Source organism: Stomoxys calcitrans, chromosome 2 (assembly GCF_963082655.1).
Source record: "Stomoxys calcitrans chromosome 2, idStoCalc2.1, whole genome shotgun sequence".
NCBI classification, from domain to species: domain Eukaryota; kingdom Metazoa; phylum Arthropoda; class Insecta; order Diptera; family Muscidae; genus Stomoxys; species Stomoxys calcitrans.
The window spans coordinates 84,779,933-84,804,736 of NC_081553.1; the positions used below are offsets into that span (position 1 = coordinate 84,779,933).

At 40.2% G+C, this 24,804-nt stretch overlaps 1 protein-coding gene across 1 annotated transcript in view; it reads left to right on the top strand.

Moving 5' to 3' along the window:
• Positions 1 to 24,804, top strand: part of LOC106089775 (guanylate cyclase soluble subunit beta-1) — a 293,195-nt gene that overhangs the window by 201,347 nt on the left and 67,044 nt on the right. The window contains exon 10 of the mRNA XM_013255752.2: positions 7,127 to 7,209. Coding sequence (XP_013111206.1) covers positions 7,127 to 7,209 — 83 coding nt within the window. The remainder of the gene's footprint in view (positions 1 to 7,126; positions 7,210 to 24,804) is intronic.

Below are 24,804 nucleotides of genomic sequence, written 5' to 3' on the forward strand. Positions count from 1 at the left end.
TCCGGTCTTAAATAGTTCAGCGGGTAACCCGTCGGCTCTTGCTGCCTTGTATTTCTTTAGTCGGGTCACTGCTACTTGGACCTCATTCTGACTAGGAGGTAAACATTCTATACCATCATCAGGGATTGGTTCTGCGGTATCGTCTTCGCCGCCAACATCGGACATTAGCAGTTGGGTAAAATATTATTTCCATATCCTCAGTATGTTATCTGTATCAGTTAACAGATTTCCTTCTTTGTCTCTGCAGGAGGATGTGCCTGCACCAAAGCCATCGGTTTGATGTTTAATTCATTGGTAGAATTTCCGGACTTCATTCTGACTCCTGTACATCTCAATTCGCTCACACTAACGTCTTTCTTCTTTTTGCGGAATAAACGTTTCTCCTCTCTCCTTTCCTCCCGATACCTCTCCTTCATCTGGCGAGTTGCTACTGATTGTAGGGTTGCTCTGTATGCCGCATTCTTGGCTTCAGTAGCATCTCGACACTCTGGGTCGTACCATGGGTTTCTGGGAGGAGGCTTCCTGTACCCAAGTACGGATTTCGCGGCATTTTCCATGGAGTGGACAATAATTTGCCACTGCGCCATTATATCATCGGAATAAGGGGTGCTTTCATCAAGTAGTTGGGTCAGTCGACGTTGCCATTTGTTGTGTTTGCAGCTTTTTAATGTCCAGCTTCCGTGCAGTGTCAGATCGTACTTTCCTCGCCATGTTCAAACACACAAATAAGGCTTATGTTGATGAATTTGGCTTTTATGCGGATTGTGGCTATCCTCTCATCCACCGGAGTAAAGCTGGAAACAAGTTGTTTCAGTCTCCGACTAACCACAAATCCACATAAAAATTTATGCCTCATGTTATGTCAGCTATAGTATAGTCCGTCACCGTTTGGTGTTGTAGTGACACCATTCCCAGTCCATCGCACTTCCTGTAAGGTGGTAATATCTATAAAGAGTGCGGACATTGCAGGTGCAGATCCGCTCATGGTCCTTTTGTCGTTAGCATGGGTCGTCAACATTAGGCGGTCCGTTTTTACCGGGGGCTGGTTACTGGCCCAGCGCACCAACCGCATGGGTTTTGTGGGATTGAACATGTATCCCTCGTTGTGGGGCTCGCCACACCTGGGAACAGACGCTGATGTTGGCCATTGGTTATTTAAAGTCATCAATAACTCGCCTTGTCATCTCGAGTATCATTGGCACTCAGTATTTTATTAAGAGCCAGTGCCACCTGACTCCTCACATAGACTCTGCTCTCGAAAATCGCTGACTGACGCTGATACAAGCTGTGGACGCGCCGGGTAGCTTTCAGCTAAGCTTCCCGTGACAACGATGGACACCACACAAGTCGGAGCTCAAAATTCCAGCCTGTGTGATGCTCATAGTTATCCCGTATCGGCCGGGAGGCCCCTTATCATTGAGCTTAAACTTTAATCTGACAGCACTCATTGATATGTGAGAAGTTTGCCTCTGTTCCTTAGTGGAATGTTCATGGGCAAAATTTGCATTTACAGTATTATTTGCAGAATTTTTCGATTTAAATCCATGTTGTACTAAATTTTTGTCAGAGTACAGATCGCAATTTCCATCCGATCATCTTAATAATTTGAACAGACTTCTTTTTTGGGCAAGATGCGAAGCCTATGGAAATTAGAATAAGAGTTGGTTATTGCTCCCATATATATACAAAATATAAAAACTTAACAAAGTTAATGTTGAGGGGTTTTCCAATAAGTATGCACCTTAGTTGGTGCAGGAGCTAATTAATGAGGTTGATAGATTGTCAGCTCGAACATGTCAAATTTAGCATTGCTTACCCAACTGTCATTTATGGGCCGATCAGTAAAATCCTGCAGAGTGCGTAAAACCCTATAAAAACGTTCCCAAAAGTCTGGAATATATCTAAAAGTTTATGAGTTAGATTAGGTTTGGTTGAAAAGAGGGTGCAGATATTAATCTGACCATGGCATGGGTCATTATGGACACCCAAGCTTGTTATGCGCTCTAAAAACTAACATCGAAAAAGAGATTTAAGTCAGGAATTCCGTACTACTTACAAAATCCCTAATTGTATTCCATACCACGCCCACTTAGTTGGTTTATGTCTGGTATTGTGTCCCAACCTAAATGCCGGTGTCTGTTAGCTGCGAAAGCCGGACAATGCTAAAGTAAATGCTTCAACGTCTCATCTTCTTCCTAACATGCCCAACAAATGCCATCACTTGCAGCACCAATTTTGCAACACCAAAACCTATAATGACCTCCTTCTTACTTCCTTTCAGTAATAGCCTCGTCCTCTCACGATCCGGATCACCCCATAGGGGTATATTTACTTTAGGGGCCCAGCACTTTCTAAAGTAAGTGCTTTTAAAGGGAGGAATGGCACCTCTTAAATATGGATATCAAATTCATGCTGCATTCCAAATCCTTTTAATTTGAGCCTCATATTACTATGGTCGGTAAATATGAACTGTTTGGAGGGTGTTTTGTGGCTGGGGTGGCCACCGGCACTTTGCCCTTAAAAAAAGATAGCAAATTCGTTTTTTACTTCCAAATACCGTTAAACTCCATATTGCCATAGTCGGATATCAGTTTAGGGGGTGCTTTAGGGTGCACCCCAAACACTTGGCTCCAAAATTGGAAATCAAAATCGTTTGCTATTCTCAAATACCTATCATTTGAGTCCCATATTGTCAGAGTGGCTCAATTAACCTATTTGACGTATTTTTAGGAGATAAAGCGTCACCTAGACTTGAACGCAAATTTCAATGTCATATTCGTATTCTACTCCCAAATACCATTCATTTGAGTCGCATATAGCCATGGTCGGCTAATATGGCCATATAGAGGTATTTGGGGGTGGAGCTACCTCCCATTACTTGAACCGAATTTTTTATGGCATATTTGTAATCTTCTGCCGAATACTTTTCATTTGAGTCCCATTTAAAATGAACTTCGAATATATCTGTTTAGAGGAGTGTTGGTCGGCCCGCTGGGTACTTCGACTCAACTTTTAATACTTTATTCGTTTTCTAGTCTCCAATACCTTTTTGATACCCTTATTGTGTCCATAGGACCACTTTTGGTAAAGGGTGGCGTTTTTGGGGTAAGGGGATAGGGTCGGCCCCCATGCGATATCTAAAAATTATATACCTATTGCTGTGGTCGGTAAACATATGCAGTATGGGGGTACTTTTCGGGGTGAAGTGGACGCACATATATAAGATTCGTGATCTAGTATTTTCACTTGATTCACATGTTGTCATTATTGGTTAATATTTCTATTCGGAGGGTTTTGGAGGTCGCGTCCCCTCTACATGTGGTGGTGGATTAGAGTTGCCAAACCCTTTGCCCCGAAAGTGTATATTATAATCACACACCACATTTAAGCTACGTATTGCCATAGTCGGTATATATGTATGGTTTAGAGGAAGTTTATGAGGTGAGAAATACTCCCTGAAACACTTGGCCATGAAACAGATACCAGATTTATGCCTCTTTTTGCCATAATTCACAAATATGTCCAGTTTGAGGGGTATGTAGCGTGGGGCGGCAACAAACACACTTAGCACTGAAAAATATCAGCATCGTGATCTAATCTCAAATAAATTTTTTTTGTTTTGAGCCCCAATTGCCTTTAGTTTAGGGTAAGTTTATGGGCTGAGACGACCCCAAACACTTGGCCTCAAAATAGGATATCAAATTCGTTTTCTGCTATCAAATACGTATTATTGGCGCCCAGCATCAGCATCGTGCTAGAGCACGATTTTTTTGGCCCCATAATGTCAAGCATTTTGAAGGTGGCTATCAAGATATTCAGGGCAACGGGTCTCGTACAGATCCACACTAATAGTTATTTTGTTGTAGTTTTGGTTTTCTTCATTCAAAATCTACCACTTGGGATACCACATTTTTAAAGATCAGTAGATCCTCCGGTGTCTAAAAAGTGCACTCTACTACCAAAGACCTTTTATTGGTGTCGAATTCTATCCTGATCGACCTTCATATATTATTTTTAATTCCTTTTTTTTTGGGTAGGATAGGGGGAGGTGGATTACTCTCTGACACTTCCTTTCATTTGAGTACAGTATATTCTTGGTCGGCCTACATGACAGTTTGGTGTTGTTTTTATTGGGAGGAGAGGGTCGTGAGGCCCCCCAGACACCAAAGAATAAATTTGAATGTCAAATATGAACTCTACTTTTAAATACCTTTCATTTGATACACATACTGTTCAATGCGATGAAAGAGTCCTTTTGGGAGGTTTTCTTTTTTTGGGGTGGGGTACACCTTTAGCGAAATTTGTATGTCAAGTTCGTACTCTACTTTTAAATACCTTTCATTTGATACCCATATTTTCCCAATCGGCAAACATGTCCGTCCGGGTGGGTTTTAGGATAGGGCGTCCCCCCAGGTTATTGGACCCAAAAATTGTATACCAATTTCGTGTTGTTTGGGATGCCATAAAGTGGCATACAAAATTTCGCTTATATCGGTGTATCCATCTCCGAGATCCGGCGTTTTTGAAAATTGTGGTATGGGGGGGTCGCCCCCCTTCGGATATCAAAAAATTAACAACAATTTCATTTTTATATAAGAGATTTTTAAGTACTTAGTTTGAATTTTCCAATATGGGGTCCTTGTCGTTGGCGCTATCCATTGATTGCCGCATGGATGTGGCAATTACATTTCAGGATTTTACACCTCCTGATGAGGTGTAAAATCCTAAATTTGCATAAAAATTAAAATTGGAAAAAAGCACCGTACTCTACTCTTTAATGCCTATGATTAAAGGGGGCCCAATATTCTCAAGATCCCATAGGTCCTTCCCAGGTCCAATTTTTATTTTTGGTTTTTGTATATTCGTAATCTACTTCCGAATATCTTTTATTTGCTGCCTATATTGCCTTGGTCGGGTATCACCCCCATTCTTTAGTGGTGGGTATAAAATATAGCATTTTTAAGTGCTCCGAGTCGACTCTGTCATCTGAGTCGGAGGCGGAGTCGAACAATTTGCCTGGAGGCGGAGTCGAGTCAAAATTGCTCGACTACGTAGCTCTGGTTGTCATATTAATAAATTCACAAAAGTTGAAAATAATTGTACAACTTTCTAATTATTTTTCAATTTTCAATCAAAAACTAGTTTTGTTTGCTAGGTTTATGACATATCATGTTAGAAAAAATTTTTTGCGGTGGTTTTCCCCTCCTAATGCTGGCAACATTCGTGAGGTACTATGTCATATAAAACTTCTCTCCAAAGAGGTGTCGCACTGTAACACGCCGTTTGGACTTGGCTGTAAAAGGAGGCCCCTTATCATTGAGCTTGAATCTTGAATCAGACTGTACTCATTGATATGTGAGAAGTTTGCCCCTGTTCCTTAATAGAATGTTCATGGGCAAAATTTGCATTTTTTTGCATTACCATTATGCGACGAAAATGTATGTCATATACGTCGGAGTTTCCAACAGACCATCTTTTGTACTACCGTTAGCAAAAAAAATCGGTCTAAACTGGGGATTTCTACTTCGCAGTAAAAACAGATGTTCACTCTACAGATTCATTCAGAACATGCGATTCCATAGTAAAAAATTTGCGTGCACCAAAATCGTTCAAGTAAGCACATACTTGGACTGTCATTTTGAAAAAGTCTCATAAGATGTATCCCATCTACAGCCTGGTGTCTCCCTTTTCACTCCATGGTTCCAAATTTAACCTAAATTCGGTAGCAGTGTTTCATGTACATAAACTGAAGAAGTTAAATAGGTAGACCGGTCAATATGACATCTATATAACAATTTATGGTCTCATATGGTAATTGACATGTTTGTCAAAAGGCCTTTTCATCTTCTTCACAACATAACATTTGAATTAACTTGCACATAACTTGCAAACATTTTTGCTTTTAAAAAAAAAGGCAACCTTGAGTATTTTATTGCAACACCAATCTCACTCAAATATTCATGATGCCATGTACATTTCTTGAAATTTCCCAATTGACTGTATATTGGGGATAACTGGCTTTAGTGTGTCATTTATAAAATTTACAATCCTGAATTTAAGTACCACATATTCCCCACAATTTTTAGGTGTTGCGAATAAAATTTAAGAAATGAGAACATTACCCTTTTTTTCGGCGAATTTACCACATTCGCTCCCCTTTTCTTATTCATATCGTACAAAAGCAGCGAAGAAACCAATGTCTGGTTTACTTCTTTCCTTTAATGCAGCAATTGGATATTCTTGAAACATAAAACCCTAAACCCTTCATAAATATTGACTTAAGTGGTGGAATATTCATTCATTCATTCAGTCATTCACAAAGTGTTGTAGACTTCCAAAATATCCGCCACTTAAATATTCTGGTAATTTTATAGGCCATAACGCTCTACGCCATCATAGCACCGACAGACCGTGCGTAAGTTTAAGTGGGGTGGGGCAGAAGACCATACAAATGATGCAGGAGACTACATTGTAGTCGCTGTGTGTCGCACACACACACACACACTCTCCTACTCACTTTTCAGCTTAAATGTGATGAAAATTCCCAAAAATCTACATAAAATTTAATGCTACATTTTGCTTGATTATGTACCAAAAAATATATATCCGCTTATTACGACCACCAAACGACCGCCAATAGCAGACAAAGTGGCTATGGGGGATGTTTAAACCCCTACTTGGAGTATAGGGGGGTAAACAAGGAGCAGCAGGCGACTGCGATGCTGGCGGTGGCTTTCTCCATCGATAAACAAAATTGTTTAGTGGCTGGGTTGTTTGGGATGCATGCTTTATGGTAAAGCCTCCTCCCTGCCATTGCGAAACGTGTCTGCAGCACGCTTGACTTCAAAGGCTGATGCTTTTGGCCAAAAATCTCTTCACTGTATCTGGCAAAGAAAAGCAGAAATTTTCTTTTACACAAGATTTCATTTTATTGCCAAATAATTGAATAGAAATGGAAATATTACCAAAAAAAAAAAAAAGTGTAGACGAAAAAAGCAAACCAAACGAAACGAAAAATACACAAAGCTGCTAAAAATTTTATGACAGGCTGCTTGAACTTTGTACGCTAAGCATTCATTGTTTCGTTATTTTCATTTTGCCCACTCTCTCTCTCTTTTACTTTCAGGGTCAAATGATGTACATCCCGGAATCAGATCGTATCTTATTTCAATGTTATCCAAGTGTTATGAATTTAGACGATTTAACAAAGTAAGTATGAATGAATGACAATGTGCAGATTAATAGCAATTTGGGTAAATATTTGCAGGCGGTATAAGAGAAAAAAAAAAAAAAACAAAAATGATATAGAATGCCAAAAAATATAGAGGGGGATGAGCTATTGTAATTGAAGTAGAAATGTTAATGACAATGACAATATTTGGCAACGTTTTCTGTTGATAATGGCTTTAGGTTGAAAATTAAGAAGCTTTACGCTTTAAATCTTAAGTGTAACAAGTAAAAGTGTGTTGAGATCGCCCGTGCCGAACTTTGGATGCCCACCACCATGGATATATTGCAAATTTTGCCCATGAACATTCCTATAAGGAACAGCGACAAACTTCTCACATATCAATGAGTGCAGTCCGATTCAAGTTTAAGCCAATGATAAGGGGCCTCCTTTTTTAAGCCGAGTCCGAAAGGCGTACCGCAGTGCGACACTTCTTCGGAGAGAAGTTTTACATGGCTTAGTACCTCACAAATGTTGGCAGCATTAGGAGGGGAAAACCACCACTGAAAATTTTTTCTGATGGTCTAGCCAGGATTCGAACCCAGGCGTTCAGCGTCATAGGCAGACATACCAACCTCTGTGCTACGGTGGCCTCCCCATGGATATATTAGTCATCCTATTTCAATATCCATAGTTATATCTTAAAAGGAGCTGGTCTCGATCATATTTTATTCTGGTCCCAAGAACTCATATACAGCATACAATTTCACCGCAATCAAGCAATAAATCCGTTTTTTATGAGATTAAGACACCCAAATTGGATGGTCGGTCTACACGACAGCTATATCTAAATATAGTTCTGGCTGGGCTATATTTGGGTCGGAAGTCAGGAGGCTTAATACAACTCAGTATTTAAAATTTCAAAGAAATCGGGTGATAAATACAGTTTTTATGGGATTTAGACCCTTTATCGGCAGATCGGTCCATATGACAGCTATATCCAAATATATTCCGATCTGAACCATATTTAAGACGAATGTCGGGAAGCTTAAAACAACTCACAGCGAAATCAGAAAATAAATGCATCTTTTTGGGCTTCCTACCCTCAACCGGCAGATCGGTCTATATGGCAGCTATTTCTACATATAGTCCGATCTAAACCGTATTTGGGTCTGATGTCGGGCTTAAAAATTTGAATGTTTCAAATTTCACCGAAATCGGGTAATAAATAAAGCTTTTATGGGCTTCAGACCCTTTATAGGCCGATCGATTTATGTGATGGCTATATCGAAATATGGTCCGATTTCAAGAACTTAACCTGCGTGCATAAAAAACAAACGGATACCTCGAAACATTGATCTTGGACCCCGTAAAGTATATATATATATTCTTGATCGTCTCGACATACTGAGTCGATCTAGTCATGTCCGTCCGTCCGTCTGTCGAAATCACAATAGCGGTCGAACGCGTAGAGATAATCGCTTGAAATTTTGCACAGGCACTTGATACTGCTATGGGTATGTTGGGATTGAAAATTTGCCATATCGGTTCAGATTTCAATTTTTTTCAACAATTGTGCCAAGTACAGTCTTAACCGGTCTATGACCTGATATAGCTGCCATATAAACCGATCTCCCGATTTGCCTTCTTGAGCCCTTAAGTGAGGTTAGGTTTAAGTGGCGGTCTGCTTTCAGACTCACTTAGACATTTTCGTCCATTATGATACCACAGGAACAGAAGAAGGAAGATGCCTTCTAGTTCCTACCGTTGATTGTATTAAAAAGTCCAATAACTTGCGAATGTTCACATCCATTGAATCAGACAGGTTCTAAAAGAAATGAGAACCATAAGTGGAACTCTCTCTGACTGCTAGTGCGGGACACACACACAGAAGGTGATCTATAGTTTATTCTTCTTCGATGTCCTCACAGCTCCAGCAAAAGTCGTTGCTGGCAACCTTCAGTCTGTCAGCATGTTTTCCGATTAGACGGAGACCTGTCATGACGGACACAATGACTGAGAAACCTGTTCTAGCCAATGACAGCAAAGCGGTAGACCTCTTCAAGTCTAGATTAGGCCACCTAGTTTTGGAATGCTCACAGCCCCCACTTTGTCTTTGGGCCTGGTCCTGAATACTTAGCTTACATGTCGCTAGAGGCATACCCACAGATTCCAGTATCCCTGGAATGTGTTGGGCAGTTCGTAGTCCTGCAAGCTCGTCCGCTTTACAATTCCCTGGGATATCTCAGTGGCCCGGCACCCCGAACAGGTAAATTTTGAACCGTTCAGCAATCTCGTTGAGAGATCTGCGACAGTCAAGGGCGGCTTTTGTGTTCCGAAATACTTTCTCCAGAGTTATAATGACTGCCTAGCTGTCTGAGAGATATTTATGCCAATCGTCGTAATGACATTATATCTTAGCCATTCCACCACTTCCTCAATTGCAAGGATCTCCGCTTGATACACACTGCAGTGGTCGGGCAACCTTTTCGATATGGACAGTCCTAGATCTTTAGAGTACACCCCAAAGCCCATCTGGTCGTTTAGTTTGGAACCATCTGTATAGAAGTCTATGTAACTTCTGTTACCAGGGATATCGTAGTTCCAATAGGTTCTATCAGGAATAGTGGTACAGTACTTTTTATCAAAAAGCGGCTCAGGTAGGGTGTAACGCACACTGCCTGGAACATCGGATATTGTATCAAAGACAGCATAGTGTCCGTAGTTGGCACATGACCAAAGAGAAAGCTCCCTAAACCTCAATGGGCAATGGTCGCTGCAACTTGGGTAGCCACAATGTCCAGAGGCATAAGATGTAGCATTAAATTCAGTTCATAAGATGGTGTTGTCCTCAGAGCGGCTGTGATGCATAAACAAGCCATCCTTTGGATCAGGTTAAGTATTGAGCAGTAGGTGGACTTTTGAATCGCCGTCCACCAGGCCACAACTCCATATAGCATTATAGGTCTGACAACTGCAGTATATACCCAATGCTTGACGCGCGGCCATGACCAATGACTTTCTTGCAGGTGCATAGGGCAAGAGTTGCCTTTCTTGTCCCTTTCCAAAATGTTGGATTTGAAGTTCAATTTCCTGTCCAGCAAACACCCAGGTATTTTGCGCTTTCAGTAAATGTAATATACTCTCCTCCCAAGGAGGCAGGTACCACTTAGTCAACTTGTATTTCCTGCTGCAAAGAACTACTTCTGTCTTGTAGGCGAAAATTGCGGTTTTCTGGAGCGCAAGAAGTCAAATCGGGCGATCGATTTATATGACAACTATATCTAAATCTGCACCGATATTTGCCATTTGCAATCCCCAACGACCTATTGGATTGTCCAAAAAGTAATTGCGGATTTTTCATATAGTCGGCGTTGACAAATTTGTGACTCTGTAATTGCATTCTTTCTTCTGTCAGTTATCAGCTGTTACTTTTAGCTTGCTTTAGAAAAAAAGTGTAAAAAAAGTATATTTGATTAAAGTTCATTCAAAGTTTTATTAAAAATGCATTTATTTTCTTTTAAAAAATCCGCAATTACTTTTTGGGCAACCCAATACATCAATATTAGGTACCTGTGCAAAATTCCAAGCGGATAGCTCTACGCGTTCGACAGGTATCTTGATTTCGACAGACGGACGATCGGACGGACGGACATGGCCAGATCGACTCTGAAAGTCGAGACGATTAAGTATATTATATCATGTCGAACGGAATGACTAGATTAGTATACCCCCCATTCGATGGAAGTGGGTATAAAGATCAGGAGATCGATTTATATCGGAGCAATATCAATGCACAGACCGAATTAAATTAAATCAATTCATTTGTAAATCATGCGAGAAAATTTTTTTCAAAATTTTACCCCCTTCGGAAGAAAATTGTGCCCTCTATAGACGCAATGTATCCTAAAAGAAAGATACATTCGTCGTCGGATCAGTTATTTTTGTACAATTTGCAAGAAGTTTAACTTTGCCGATAGTATCGAAAGGTAAAATATCAATCGATATTCAGACAAAAACTAAAATATCGAAATATCGAATATCGATAGTGCCATCGATATTTTGCCAGCTTTAGTAAATGTGCCATCTAGAGGCTCAAGAAGTCATATCTGAAGATCGGTTTATGTGACAGCTATATTGGCTTATGTAAAGATTGTCCCGGCAAGGGATAGCTGTGAAAACCACACGGGCTAAAACATTGAGGTCCGATCTGTGTGGTGTTTATCGCTGTCACGAGAAGCTTAGCTGCGAGCTACCGGGCGCGTCCACAGGTTGCGTATAGTGAAATGCTTCATACGGAGTAGCTGCAACGGCAGTCGCAAACAATTAGCGGTATAGAGCGGAGATTCTCAGTGAGAGGCCGGGCAACACCGTCTCTTTCACAAATACTGAGTGCCTATGATGCTCGATATGACAAGGCGAGTTATTGCCGCCTTTAAATATTCAATGATCACCATGTTTCCGCTGCGAAAGGTCCTTTCGACCGAAACGAGCTTGCTCACCTACAGAAGCTTGATGAGGATCGCCACCTCCACATGAAAATGAGGCTTCAACAACATGAAACTATTTAGACCATACGTTGGACATCAAAGCAAAACACATTTCATCGAAATCAGTTAAGAATTGTGCCCTCTAGAGGCTTATAACTCAAGTTTCCAGATCGGTTTGTGTGATAGATATATGACCGGACTTAGACCATTTTTGGCACAGTTATTGAAAGGCAAAACAAAATACCTCATGCGAAATTTCTCCAAATTCTGATAAATTCCCTCTAGAGGCTTAAGAAGTGGAGATGCGAGATCGGTTTATACGATAGCTTTATCAGATTATAAACCGATTTACGCCTTCCTTGGCCCAGTCATTGGAAGTCAGGACAGATCACCTTATGTGAAATTTCAGTCAAATGGGATTGAATTACGCCCTATAGAGGCTCAAGAAGTCAAGATCCGAGTTCGGTTTATATTGCAGCTATATCAAAACATGAACCGATATGGTCCATGAACAAGCCTAACCGATCTACAGTAATAGGAAGTATTTGTGCAAAATTAGCAGCAACTAGCTATACTTTCGATAGACAGACGGGCTAAATCGTCCTAACGGAAAATTTATTCCTCCAACCGAACGTAGAATGTAGCGGAGGCCACCGTAGCGCAGAGGTTAGCATGTCCGCCTATGACGCTGAAAGCATGAGTTCGAATCCTGGCGAGACCATCAGAAAAAAATTTTCAGCGGTGGTTTTCACCTCCTAATGCTGGCAACATTTGTGAGGTACTATGCCATGTAAAACTTCTCTCCAAAAGGTATTGTACTGCGGCACGCCATTCGGACTCGGCTATAAAAAGGAGGCCCCTTATCATTGATCTTAAACTTGAATCGGACTGCACTCATTGATATGTGAGAAGTTTGCCCCTGTTCCTTAGTGGAATGTTCATGGGCAAACTTTACATTTGCAACCGAATGTCCAAGCGCCTCAATTTTATACGCTTCTTCTCCAGTCTCTGAAATACAGTTTCGAGATGTCCCTCTACACTTAATCACTTCATCGGAGTTTTGGTGTTCCTCTTTTGCGTTGTCTTTCATGGTCGCCTTCAAAAGACTTTTTTGCTGGAGCTTCTTCAACCATTCTGCTAACATAACCAAGTGAACGCAACCGTTGTATTTTGATACGTTTAACTATGCTATCGTCGTCATACATTTCATACAGCTCGTGTTAAATACGATGCAAATATTCTCCATTAACAGTTCCATATATGGTTTTTACGAAGGATTATTCTCTCAAACACTCTAAGTATAGCCACAATTGCTTTCGCAAGTACCCACATACAACGGCACGGGTAGTACCAGTTCCTTAAATAACGTAATTTTCGTCCGAAGAGAGGTGGCTTTACTTCTTAGGTGCTTGCTCAACTCAAAGTAGCATCTGCCAAAAGTATCCTTCGTTTTATTTAAAAACTGGTGTCATTTGTTTCGGTTACTGCGGTCCCGAGGTAAACAAAATTGGTGACTATCTCAAAGTTGGGGTTCCCAATTTTCGACATTTTTATATTTCACACCACCATAGGATTTCAAATGGACCATATCGGTTCAAATTTGGATATAGGTGCAGGTGCAGATCTACAAATCATGGTCCTTACAACGTTTGTGTGGGTCGGCGACATAGGGAGATTCGTCAAGAGGATCAAGAATATACATACTTTGTTGGGTCTCAGATCAATATTTTAATGTGTTACTAACGGAATGACAAAATTAGTAAACTCCCATTCTATGATGCAGAGTATACAACTCTCTATCTAAATAATTTCTGACACAGAGGATTTCAAATGTTGCCACCAGCTTAACTCATACTAAATGTCACCATCTATTTTTAGTTGGCTAAGATTTTTTTTATTCCTACCCTTTTTTCTCATAGGCCAATCTTTTATTTGTCCTTTCGCAGGGCAACTTGCCGAAATTCAATTAAAAATGGACAAAGCCCAAACACTTTGTCTATTCTGAAGTAATTCATTAAATTGCCTTGCCTAGCCTTGGCTTGAGAGTGACAAATCCACACGTCCGCACGCACACCAGAGCATTTTTAATGGAATCAGTTCAGGATTTCTGGCCTACACAATGGCCAACGCCTGTTTGGATAAGTGTGTGGGCATTTGAGTGTAACGGTCTTCCATTCATCCTTATATCCAATACAACACTTGTATGGTTTTCCTCCTTTGCCATCTTTTTATTGCCATTTTTTTTGCGGTGAAACATATAGGACATTAAAAAAAGGATGAGTGGCCATTGTGTTAAAGATTTTTTCCCTGTAATTTGTCATTTGCGAACGAAAGTTGTTGCCATATAAACATGTTTTCTATGGTCTGGTTTACTTTTTTTTGCTTTTCATTTCGTTGTACTTGAATGGAAAAAGTCACAAAAAAAGACAGGAATCTGATAGTCTAAAAAGTTTTCCACAATGGCTAGTGTGTTAATTTTTATTCCACTGCGTCTGTTGTAAATGTCAGTTGGCAATTTATTTTTGCCTTGTGACATATGTCCTGGCATGTTTCATGTTGCTTGCCCAAGGATTCTCCATGTGTGGTTGTCGAGTGGGGTTTGTTTTTTCTTCTGTCTTTCAAGTAAATCATGTTTTATTTGTAACGCAATTAGCTATGTGTGAAAAAGGGATACAGTTAAGAAGGAGTTTTTTGGAAAAACTGTGAGAAATTCGGGTCGTAGCCCAATATAAAATTGAGTTCGCTTGGAGACCAGAAGCCATTGATTACATCCGTATCCAAATATTTGTGCGTATATGCATCTACGCGGGAGCATTGATCCGCACCCATAAGAGTTTGGAAGCCTACGCCTCTGTATAAGATGCAGGGGTGTAGGATGTTGTTGTGTCTAGTGTCCAAACCATCCCATCCTGCCGATGTATTTTAGGAGATTTTTCAGATCGGGTAGATACAATGTGCTCCTCAGATCAGTTCATGTGAACGCATCTCCATCAAGACAGTTTCTACAGTAACCATTTTGCGGTATTTCCACATATGCCGCCAAAGCGCCGAATACGCAATGACCAAAAATAGGGAGATTCTTCTTCAGGAATTAAATAACGGTAATCGGTATAATACAAATTTTGCCCTGGAATACCGAATACTCTACAGTGTTGCCAAAACTAAAAATCTTGCACACGAAACCCAATATAGTCAATATTGAGGTGTATGCCAACAACTATGCAAAATTTAGGGACCCTAGTGGGGCCAGAGGCTGATTCTTGGAGCTTGAAAGTTGGTCACCTCGAGAATGGCATCGAATGATAGAGGGTCCCAAAAAGCGGGCCCAATCTAAATTTGAAGAGAACTACCCCTTTGCTGTCGTTGGCTTTACCAGAGGCCTTAGTTGCGGTGTCCTTCATGACAGGTATCCCCATGAAGGGAAATCGTGTGAAAGGTTCCGTGTAACGATTTCTACACAAGCTGTGAGGGCGTCAAGGAAGAGGAGGTTATAAAAAATCTTCGTGTTTGTGTCCCGCTCTGGCAAACAGAAAATGCTCCATTTTAGGTTCCCATTTATTTGAGGACTTGTTTGAGTGGATGTGAACATTCGCAAGTTTTGGACCTGTGGTGCTCTGACTAGACATATTTTAGATCCGACTGTGTACTGAACAGTAATTGTATTTTTGAATTGCCGCTCTCCAGACCACAATACCTTATAACGGCATAGGGAAGGAATCCTTTAAGTCACCCGGACCTGATGGAATATTTCTAGCCTTACTACAGAAAGAGGCAGACCATCTGGCGCCTCATCTGGCCAATATTTTCACAGCGTGCCTAGGACTTGCATATACTCCGAAAGCCTGGCAGGAGGCAAGCCCGGTAAGGCGAGTTAAGGCAAGTTATGCAACACCAAAGGCCTACAGACCCATAAGCCTTACGTCCTTTCTACACAAAACTGAGGAGGGATTTGAACCCATCTGCTACGCAGACGATGTTACAATACTTCGAAGGGGTGAGGATCCGAACGAGCTATGCAGAAGGGCCGAAAGAGTCTTGCATATGGCATATGACTGGGCTAGACCCAGAGGTCCCAATGTTAACCCAGAGAAGTCTGAAATATTGGGTTGCCCAAAAAGTAATTGCGGATTTTTTAAAAGAAAGTAAATGCATTTTTAATAAAACTTAGAATGAACTTTAATCAAATATACTTTTTTACACTTTTTTTCTAAAGCAAACTAAAAGTCACAGCTGATAACTGACAGAAGAAAGAATGCAATTACAGAGTCACAAGCTGTGAAAAAATTTGTCAACGCCGACTATATGAAAAATCCGCAATTACTTTTTGGGCAATCCAATATGTCTGTTCACGAGGAGGTGAGCCAATTTAACGCAGCACGTTTCCTTAATAAAACCATTTCAATATCTGACAAGGTAAAATACTTAGGTGTGATCTTGGACAGGAAACTGAATTGGAAGTGCACATTCTGGAGCGTACTGAGAAGGCTCACAGATGTTGGGCATTATGTAGACGGACCTTAGGCTCGAAATAGGGACTGAATCCGAGGATAGGAGCGTGATTAGACCAATATTTCTTACGCCTCAGTAGTTTGGTTGACCGCTATGGAGAAAAAGTGGAACATAAGGACCATAGAACAGGTTCAGAGAACATGTTGTCTTGGCATAGGCGGTGCGATGAGGACCACGCCAAGTAGGGCACTGGAGACAATTCTGGATATCCGACCCATTGACATAGAGACTAAGTGTGAGGCAGCCACTGCGGGGACCACGCCAACTAGGGCACTGGAGACTATTCTGGATATCCGACCCATTGACATACAAATTAAGTGTGAGGCAGCCACTGCTGCTATGTGACTAAAGGTGATGGGAGAATGGATTGAGGATGGGAGCAGCTCATACCATAGCGGTATAATCGAGGCGACGATAGGAAATCTGGAAGGAAGAGAAGAGGTTTCCGATTGGATACATGAGATGAACCTTGAAGTGGAGTGCGAGGCACTGCTGCCATCGGCACAGTCTTGGATTGACAGAACCCTAGTATTGCCATCTGGAAGATCATGTTACACGGATGGATCAAAGACAGAGTGGGCCTGGGGTCTACTTTGAGAACCCAGAGACTGAGATCTGTTTTAGAATGCCTGACCATAATACGGTCCTGCAGGCGGAGATCCGGGCGATCGCAGAATGTGTGAAGTGGTGTGGTGCTCGAGGACGTCGAGTGTGGACACCTTTACCGACAGTAAAATTTCCATATGGGCATTAACAACCAGGATGGTAAGGTCACGAACAGTCTTGTAGTGTAAGAAGGAGATTAACGCCTTCGATGAGGATGGCAAAATCTGCAACGTTTGGGTGCCGGGCCATAACGCAGTAATGGGAAATGAAAGGGCAGACGAATTGGCGATGAAGGCCAGGGGAATGCCTTCAATAAACTTGGTTAACCCGAAGCTTTTCGGATGGACGCAGTCCGAGTTAAAGGAGTGGGCGACGAATACGCATGCAACAATGTGGAACAGCGAAACAGTCGGTAGGACAGCGAAAATCCTATGGGGGGATCCAGATCGTCAGAAGACGAGGCTTTCACTGAAAGGAAGTAAGAAGGAGGTCAGAATAGCTATCGGTATCATAACGGGACACATAGGACTTCGAGCTCACTTATGTAAAATCGGTGCGGCAAGTGATAGCATGTGTAGGGCATGCGGGGAAGGTGATGAGACATTGGAGCATTGCATGGCTTTCGCATCTACAAATACCGGGACTTAGGTGGGGACGCAATACCCGACATGAATCAACTTAGGGGAGTGGTATTGAAAACAATTAAGGGTTTTTGTAAGTAGCACGAAATTCTTAAATTAAAATTTTCTTTTTAGAGGTTACTTTATAGTTTTAAGCGTGCACAACAAGCCGATTACTGGCTTAGGTGTATGCCCATAGTGACATGGGGCGGATTAATATATGCACCCTCTTTTCAACCTAACTCTGAAATTTGGCACAAAGACTTGTGTTATGACTTCCAACATCCATCCCAAGTATGATCCGAATTGGCCTATAAACAGATATAGCCCCAATATATACTAATCCCCGGATTTGATTTCTTGGGCACCTAGAGGCCTTAATTTTCATCCGATTTGGCTTAAATTTGCAACAAAGTCTTTTGTTATGACTTCCAACATTCAAGAGAAGTATGATCCGAATCTATTAACTGATATAGCCTCTAGGTAAACCGCTTTCCTAATTTGACTTGTTAAACCCCTAGCCATAAAAAAAGTCACTGTTCCAAATTTAAAAGAAATCGGGTAATAAATGCGCCTGTTATGGGCTTAACTTTACCTAAATATAGTCCGATCTAGACCTTATTTGTTTCGGATGTTGAAAGGCCAAACAAAGCTCTCGGTTCCAAATGTCAACAAAATCAGTCGGTTAATGACCTTTTGAGGCTTAAGGCCCTTAATCGATAAATCGTTCTATATGGCAGACAAATGTAATTATGGCCTTAGATGGACAATATTCGGCTCGGATATCGCGGTTCCAAATTTAGCGAAATCATTTTTTCGGCCTAAGACCCTAAATCTAAATAGAAATACAGTTCGATTTTGAAGAACTTAACTTGCATATAAACAAAATACAAATCTATGACAAACTTAGCTTCAATATCAATGTTTGAAGGCGGACTGATGCGCGGGCATCGCCAAATATTTGAAGAACTTCATAACAATCCAGGATATATACACATTGTTGGGTGCGATATGGATAATTCGGTGTGTTGCAAACGAAATGATCAAATGACCCCTTTCCTACGGTAGTAGGTATAAAAATCTAAAGAGTTTGTTCTTTGATCCGTTTTAGTTTCAGCCTATAAAGAGAAACTGTACACGGAACTTGACGAAGGCAATCGAAGGTGGGTGGTTTACAAGATTTGGCCCGACCGAACTTAGGTCGTTTTTAGTTGACTTGGAGGCCTCCGTAGCGCAGAGGTTTGCATGTACACCTACTACGCTTAACAACTGGGTTCGAATCCTGGGGAGAACATCATAGAAAAACAGGAAGGAAAGGCTAAAGTCGGACGGAGCCGACTATTTAATACCCTACACTACCTAGTGCATGTAGTACTTTTTATATGTAGAACTTAACTCGAAATCTTAAATCAGACTTTAATTTGGATACCAATTGAAGTGGCAATTTAGAACCTTGTAAGATTTTCCTACCAAAGGACAGAAGATTTGGATTTCCACATCTTTAAAAGGCCATATCGGATAAAAGATTATACGGGAATAATATCGAAACCTGTGCCAATTTGAATGACACATACTGGGACATGAAATAGAACATCTCACGCCCTTTATTGTAGAGATAAGACCAAAAATGTGAATTTTACTTCCTTAAAAGTTCATATCGAATGAAATATACACATTGGAGCTATATCTAAATTAGGACTGATTTTAATGAAACTTTGCGTACGCACTGGAACGTCAATTTAAACGTCTCATGCAAAATCGGACGAAATTGTAGATTCTACAGCCTTAAAAGGCCAAATCGGACGAAAGATATATATGGGAGATATATCTAAATCTGAACCAATTTTTATAAAATTTTGCACATACATTGAGACTTTGCATAAACTACTCCACGCCAAATTTGGTGAAGATCGGACCAAAATTGTGGCTTCTACAGCTTTATATGGGAGCTATATCTAAATCTGAACCGATATTGATGAAATTTTCCAGATATGTTAAGACCTGTAACAAAACAGTCCCTACCAAATTTTGTGCAGATCGGTTGAAAATTGTAGCTACTATGGCCATTTAAGTCCAAATCGGGCGATACATATATATGGGAGCTATATCTAAATCTGGATCGATTTTTATGAAATTTTGCACACATATGGAGACATCAAATAAAACACCCCATGCCAAATTTTATAAAGATCGGACGAAAATTGTGGCTTCTACAGCCTTAAACGGCCATATCGGATGAAAGATATATATGGGAGCTATATCTAAATCTGAACCAATTTTTATGAAATTTTGCACATACATTGAGACTTTGCAAAAACGCCACGCCACGCCAAATTTGGTGAAGATCGGACCAAAATTGTGTCTTCTACGGCTTAAAGAGTTCAAATCCGATGAAAGATATATATGGGAGCTATATCTAAATCTGAACCGATATTGATGAAATTATCCAAATATGTTAAGAGCTGTAACAAAACATTCCCTACCAAATTTTGTGCAGATCGGTTGAAAATTGTAGCTACTACGGCCATTTAAGTGCAAATCGGGCGATACATATATATGGGAGCTATGTCTAAATCTGGATCGATTTTTATGAAATTTTGCACACATATGGAGACCTCAAATAAAACACCCAATGACAAATTTTGTAAAGATCGGTAAAAAATTGTGGCTTCTACAGCCTTCAACGGCCATATCGGATGAAGGATATATATGGGAGCTATATCTAAATCTGGAGCGATTTTCATGACATTTTGCACACATATGGAAACCTCAAATAAAATACTCAATGCCAAATTTTGTAAAGATCGGACGAAAATTGTGGCTTCTACAGCCTTAAACGGCCATATCGGATGAAAGATATATATGGGACCTATATCTAAATCTGAACCGATTTTCATGAAATTTTTCACACATATTAGGATGGCAATTAAACCATCTCGCGCCAAATATTTTAGAGATCGGACTAAAACTGTGGCTTCTACAGCCTTAAAAGTCCATATCAGATGAAAAATATATATGGGAGCTATATCTAAATCTGAATCGATTTTTATGAAATTTCGCACACATATGGAGACCTCAAATAAAATACCCTATGTCAAATTTTGTAAAGATCGGACGAAAATTGTGGCTTCTACAGCCTTAAAAAGCCATATCGGATGATATATATATATGGGAGCTATATCTAAATCTGAACTGATTTTCTTCACAATCAATAGCGTTCGTCATTGGGTCAAAACATTGACTTGTGCAAAATTTCGTGACAATCCGACAACAAATACGACCTGCACTTTGATTACAAGAATACATGGACTCACAGACGGACATGGCTAAATCGAATCAGAAAGTGACTCTGAGTCGATCGGTATGCTTAACAATGGGTCTAGCTCTTCTCCTTTTTAGCGTTGCAAACAAATTCACAAATCTATAATAATCTGTACTACAACATTCAGCTGTGATTATCCCCTCCAAATGCCGGCGGCATTTGTAAAAACTTCTCCTCAAAGACGCGTCTCACTGCGACACGCTGTTTGGATTCGGCCATAAAAAGGAGGTTCCTAATCATTTAGCTTAAACTTGAATCACACAGCGCTCATTGATATTTGATTGTGTCAGGTTATGGCCCGATTTGAACCATACACAGCACGGTTGTTGGTCATAATAAAACACCTCATGCACAATTTCAGCCAAATCGGATAAGAATTGTGCTCTCTAGTGGCACAATAAGTCAAGATCCAAAATCGGTTTATATGGCAGCCATATCAAAACATGGACCGATTTGACCCTTTTACAATCCCATCCGATCTACACTAATAAGAAGTATTTGTGCAAAATTTTAAGCGACAAGCTTTACTGCTTCGAAAGTTAGCGTGCTGTTGACGGACAGACGGACGGACATGACTAGATCGACTTAAAATGACATGACGATCACGAATATTTCGAGTCGGTCTCAGACGTATATTTCGAGGTGTAACAAACAGAATGACGACTTTAGTATACCCCCATCCTATGGTGGAGGTAATAAAACGAAAAGTTTTGTATAAATTATTCTCCTATTGCTCATCCTTCATTAAAATTATTTTTTCCATTGTGGAATATTGGCAATTTTTTAAGACCTAGGGAGGCATTACAAAATAATTGAAACCTATAAGTCAATCATATTTCTAACATAAATCACACGATTAAATGACACCCTAACCCAGTTTAGAAAGCTTAAATCAAATCAATCCCTCTAACAATCCATTTAAATCTGTCAGCCAGCCAAATCAAATATGTGAAAAGTTTGCCTTTAAGTACACCATGGAGTGTCATAAATAACTGCACTGTGGTGATTTCTTAAACGATTATTTGTTCTTCAAGCATTTGGTTTAGAACCATAAGGAGTAAGAAAAAAAAAAAATAACTACACTGTCACGCCCATGCTTGACAGAAACAATTTGTAGCGCAAACGGAAAGACCATTACATTTGCCCTCCAACATTGTGCCACATGCCGTGGGCCGCTAAACCTTCTTCACCAAACCTTTGCGCTTATTTTTATACAACTTCATGGTGGTGTTGGTGTAGAAGGCAAAGTTCCTCTTCTAAGGTTTTGTCTATATAGACATTGGTGTGAGGCTATTGTGTCTGCCCATGTTACTGTCTGACTAACATGAAGTTGAGTTAATCTGTCAGAGGATTTCCTGACAGTTATTAACACACTCTCCGTGGTTGTTCGTTGTTCGCTGTTGTTTGTATTACGTAAAGTATCCTATTTAAAAGAAACTCTCTCAAACACAAACGCACACACAGGCAAAAAACTGAATGTTATATTAGTTCACGTCATTGTAATACTTGGACAAGTGCTTTAGTTCGAATATGCTCGGTGGTAAGGAGAGATGCTCTTTTTTGTAGTCTTATCATTGGCCTGAGTCTTTGCAAAACATGCAGAGTGAAAGTGCGTGAATATTCTCAAGCAAAACCATGATAAATGAGCAAAGATGTAATGGCCGAAGAGGATGTGGGCAATAAGCAAATGAACAACGAAACTTAAAGACTTTCGATATTAACAGAAATTTAAGAACATTTCTACAAAAACTACATTCGAGGTAATTGAAATTGACAAAAAATGTAGGCGACAAAAATTTCATTGGAAATTAATAGCTATTTAATTTGTTTGCGATTTCTTTTTAGAAAAACCCAACTTTGAACAGATTTCGTATGAAACATACATTTTAATATATAATAAAAATTGAAATTTATTTTTTAACTGTCTGTGTGTTTATTTCTATGTTTGTTCAGTCGAGAAAGACTGAAATTAATTTCATGGAACTTGACAGAACTTGTTGGATGGTGTGGTAGGAATAATAAGTTAGATCATTTTTATACCCTTCACCATAGGATGGGGGGTATACTAATTTCATCAGTCTGTTTGTAACTACACGAAATATTTGCCTTAGACCCCATAAAGTATATATATTCTTGATCGTCGCGACATTTTATGTCGATCTAGCCATGTCCGTCCGTCTGCCTGTCGAAAGCTAGCTTCCGAAGGAGTAAATCTAGCCGCTTGAAATTTTGCACAAATACTTCTTATTAGTGTAGGTAGGTTGGTATTGTAAATGGGCCATATCGGTCCATGTTTTGATATAACTGCCATATAAACCGATCTTGGGTCTTGACTTCTTGAGCCTCTAGAGGGTGCAATTCTTATCCGATTTCACTGAAATTTTGTGCATAGTATTTTGTTCTGATATCCAACAACTGTGCCTAGTATGGCTAGAATCGGTTCATAACCTGATATAGCTGCCATATAAACCGATCTTGAGTCTTGACTTCTTGAGCCTCTAGAGGGCGCAATTCTTATCCGATTGGAATGAAATTTCGTACCACGTGTTTTGTTGTGATATCCAACAACTGTGCCTAGTATGGCTAGAATCGGTTCATAACCTGATATAGCTGCCATATAAACCGATCTTGGGTCTTGACTTCTTGAGCCTCTAGAGTGCGCAATTCTTATCCGATTGGAATGAAATTTTGCACGACGCATCCTCTCATGACCATCAACATACGTGTTTATTATGATCTGAATCGGTCTATAGCCCGATACAGCTCCCATATATATCGTTCTCTCTATTTTACTTCTTGAGCCCCTAAAGGGCGCAATTCTTATTTGAATTGGCTGACATTTTACACAGGTCTCCAACATATAATTTAATAGTGGTCCAGACCGGACCATATCTTGATATCGCTCTAATAGCAGAGCAAATCTCTTCTTATATGCTTTTTTGCCCAAGAAGAGATGCCAAGAAAAGAACTCGACAAATGCGATCCATGGTGGAGGGTATATAAGATTCGGCCCGGCCGAACTTAGCACGCCTTTACTTGTTCAATTTCACTTTTCAATATTAAAGAAGTAAAAGCGTGCTAAATTTGGCCGGACCGAATCTTGGGAACCCACCTATAACCCACTCTGCTAAAATATGGAAGAATACTATGTGCAAAATGTCAGCAAAATCGGATGAAAATTGAGGCTTCCAGGGGCTCAAGAAGTCAAATCGGGAGATCGGTTTACATGGGAGCTATATCAGGTTATAGACCGATTCAGACCGTACTTGCCATAGTTGTTGGGAGTCATAACAGAACACCATGTACAAAATTTCAGCCAAAGCGGGATCTATATCAGGTTATACGCAGATTTTAAACATACTTAGCACAATTCTTGCAAGTCGAAATAGATTTTTGTCCGATTTGGAAATTTCAGCAAAATCGGACAAAAATTGAGGTTTCCAGGGGCACAAGAAGTCAAATCGGGAGATCGGTTTATATGGGAGCTATATAAAGGGTGATTTTTTTGAGGTTAGGATTTTCATGCATTAGTATTTGACAGATCACGTGGGATTTCAGACATGGTGTCAAAGAGAAAGATGCTCAGTATGCTTTGACATTTCATCATGAATAGACTTACTAACGAGAAACGCTTGCAAATCATTGAATTTTATTACCAAAATCAGTGTTCGGTTCGAAATGTGTTCAAATTTTGACAAATTTTGTTCAGCGATGAGGCTCATTTCTGGTTGAATGGCTACGTAAATAAGCAAAATTGCCGCATTTGGAGTGAAGAGCAACCAGATGCCGTTCAAGAACTGCCCATGCATCCCGAAAAATGCACTGTTTGGTGTGGTTTGTACGCTGGTGGAATCATTGGACCGTATTTTTTCAAAGATGCTGTTGGACGCAACGTTACGGTGAATGAACACATTTCGAACCGAACACTGATTTTGGTAATAAAATTCAATGATTTGCAAGCGTTGCTCGTTAGTAAGTCTATTCATGATGAAATGTCAAAGCATACTGAGCATCTTTCTCTTTGACACCATGTCTGAAATCCCACGTGATCTGTCAAATACTAATGCATGAAAATCCTAACCTCAAAAA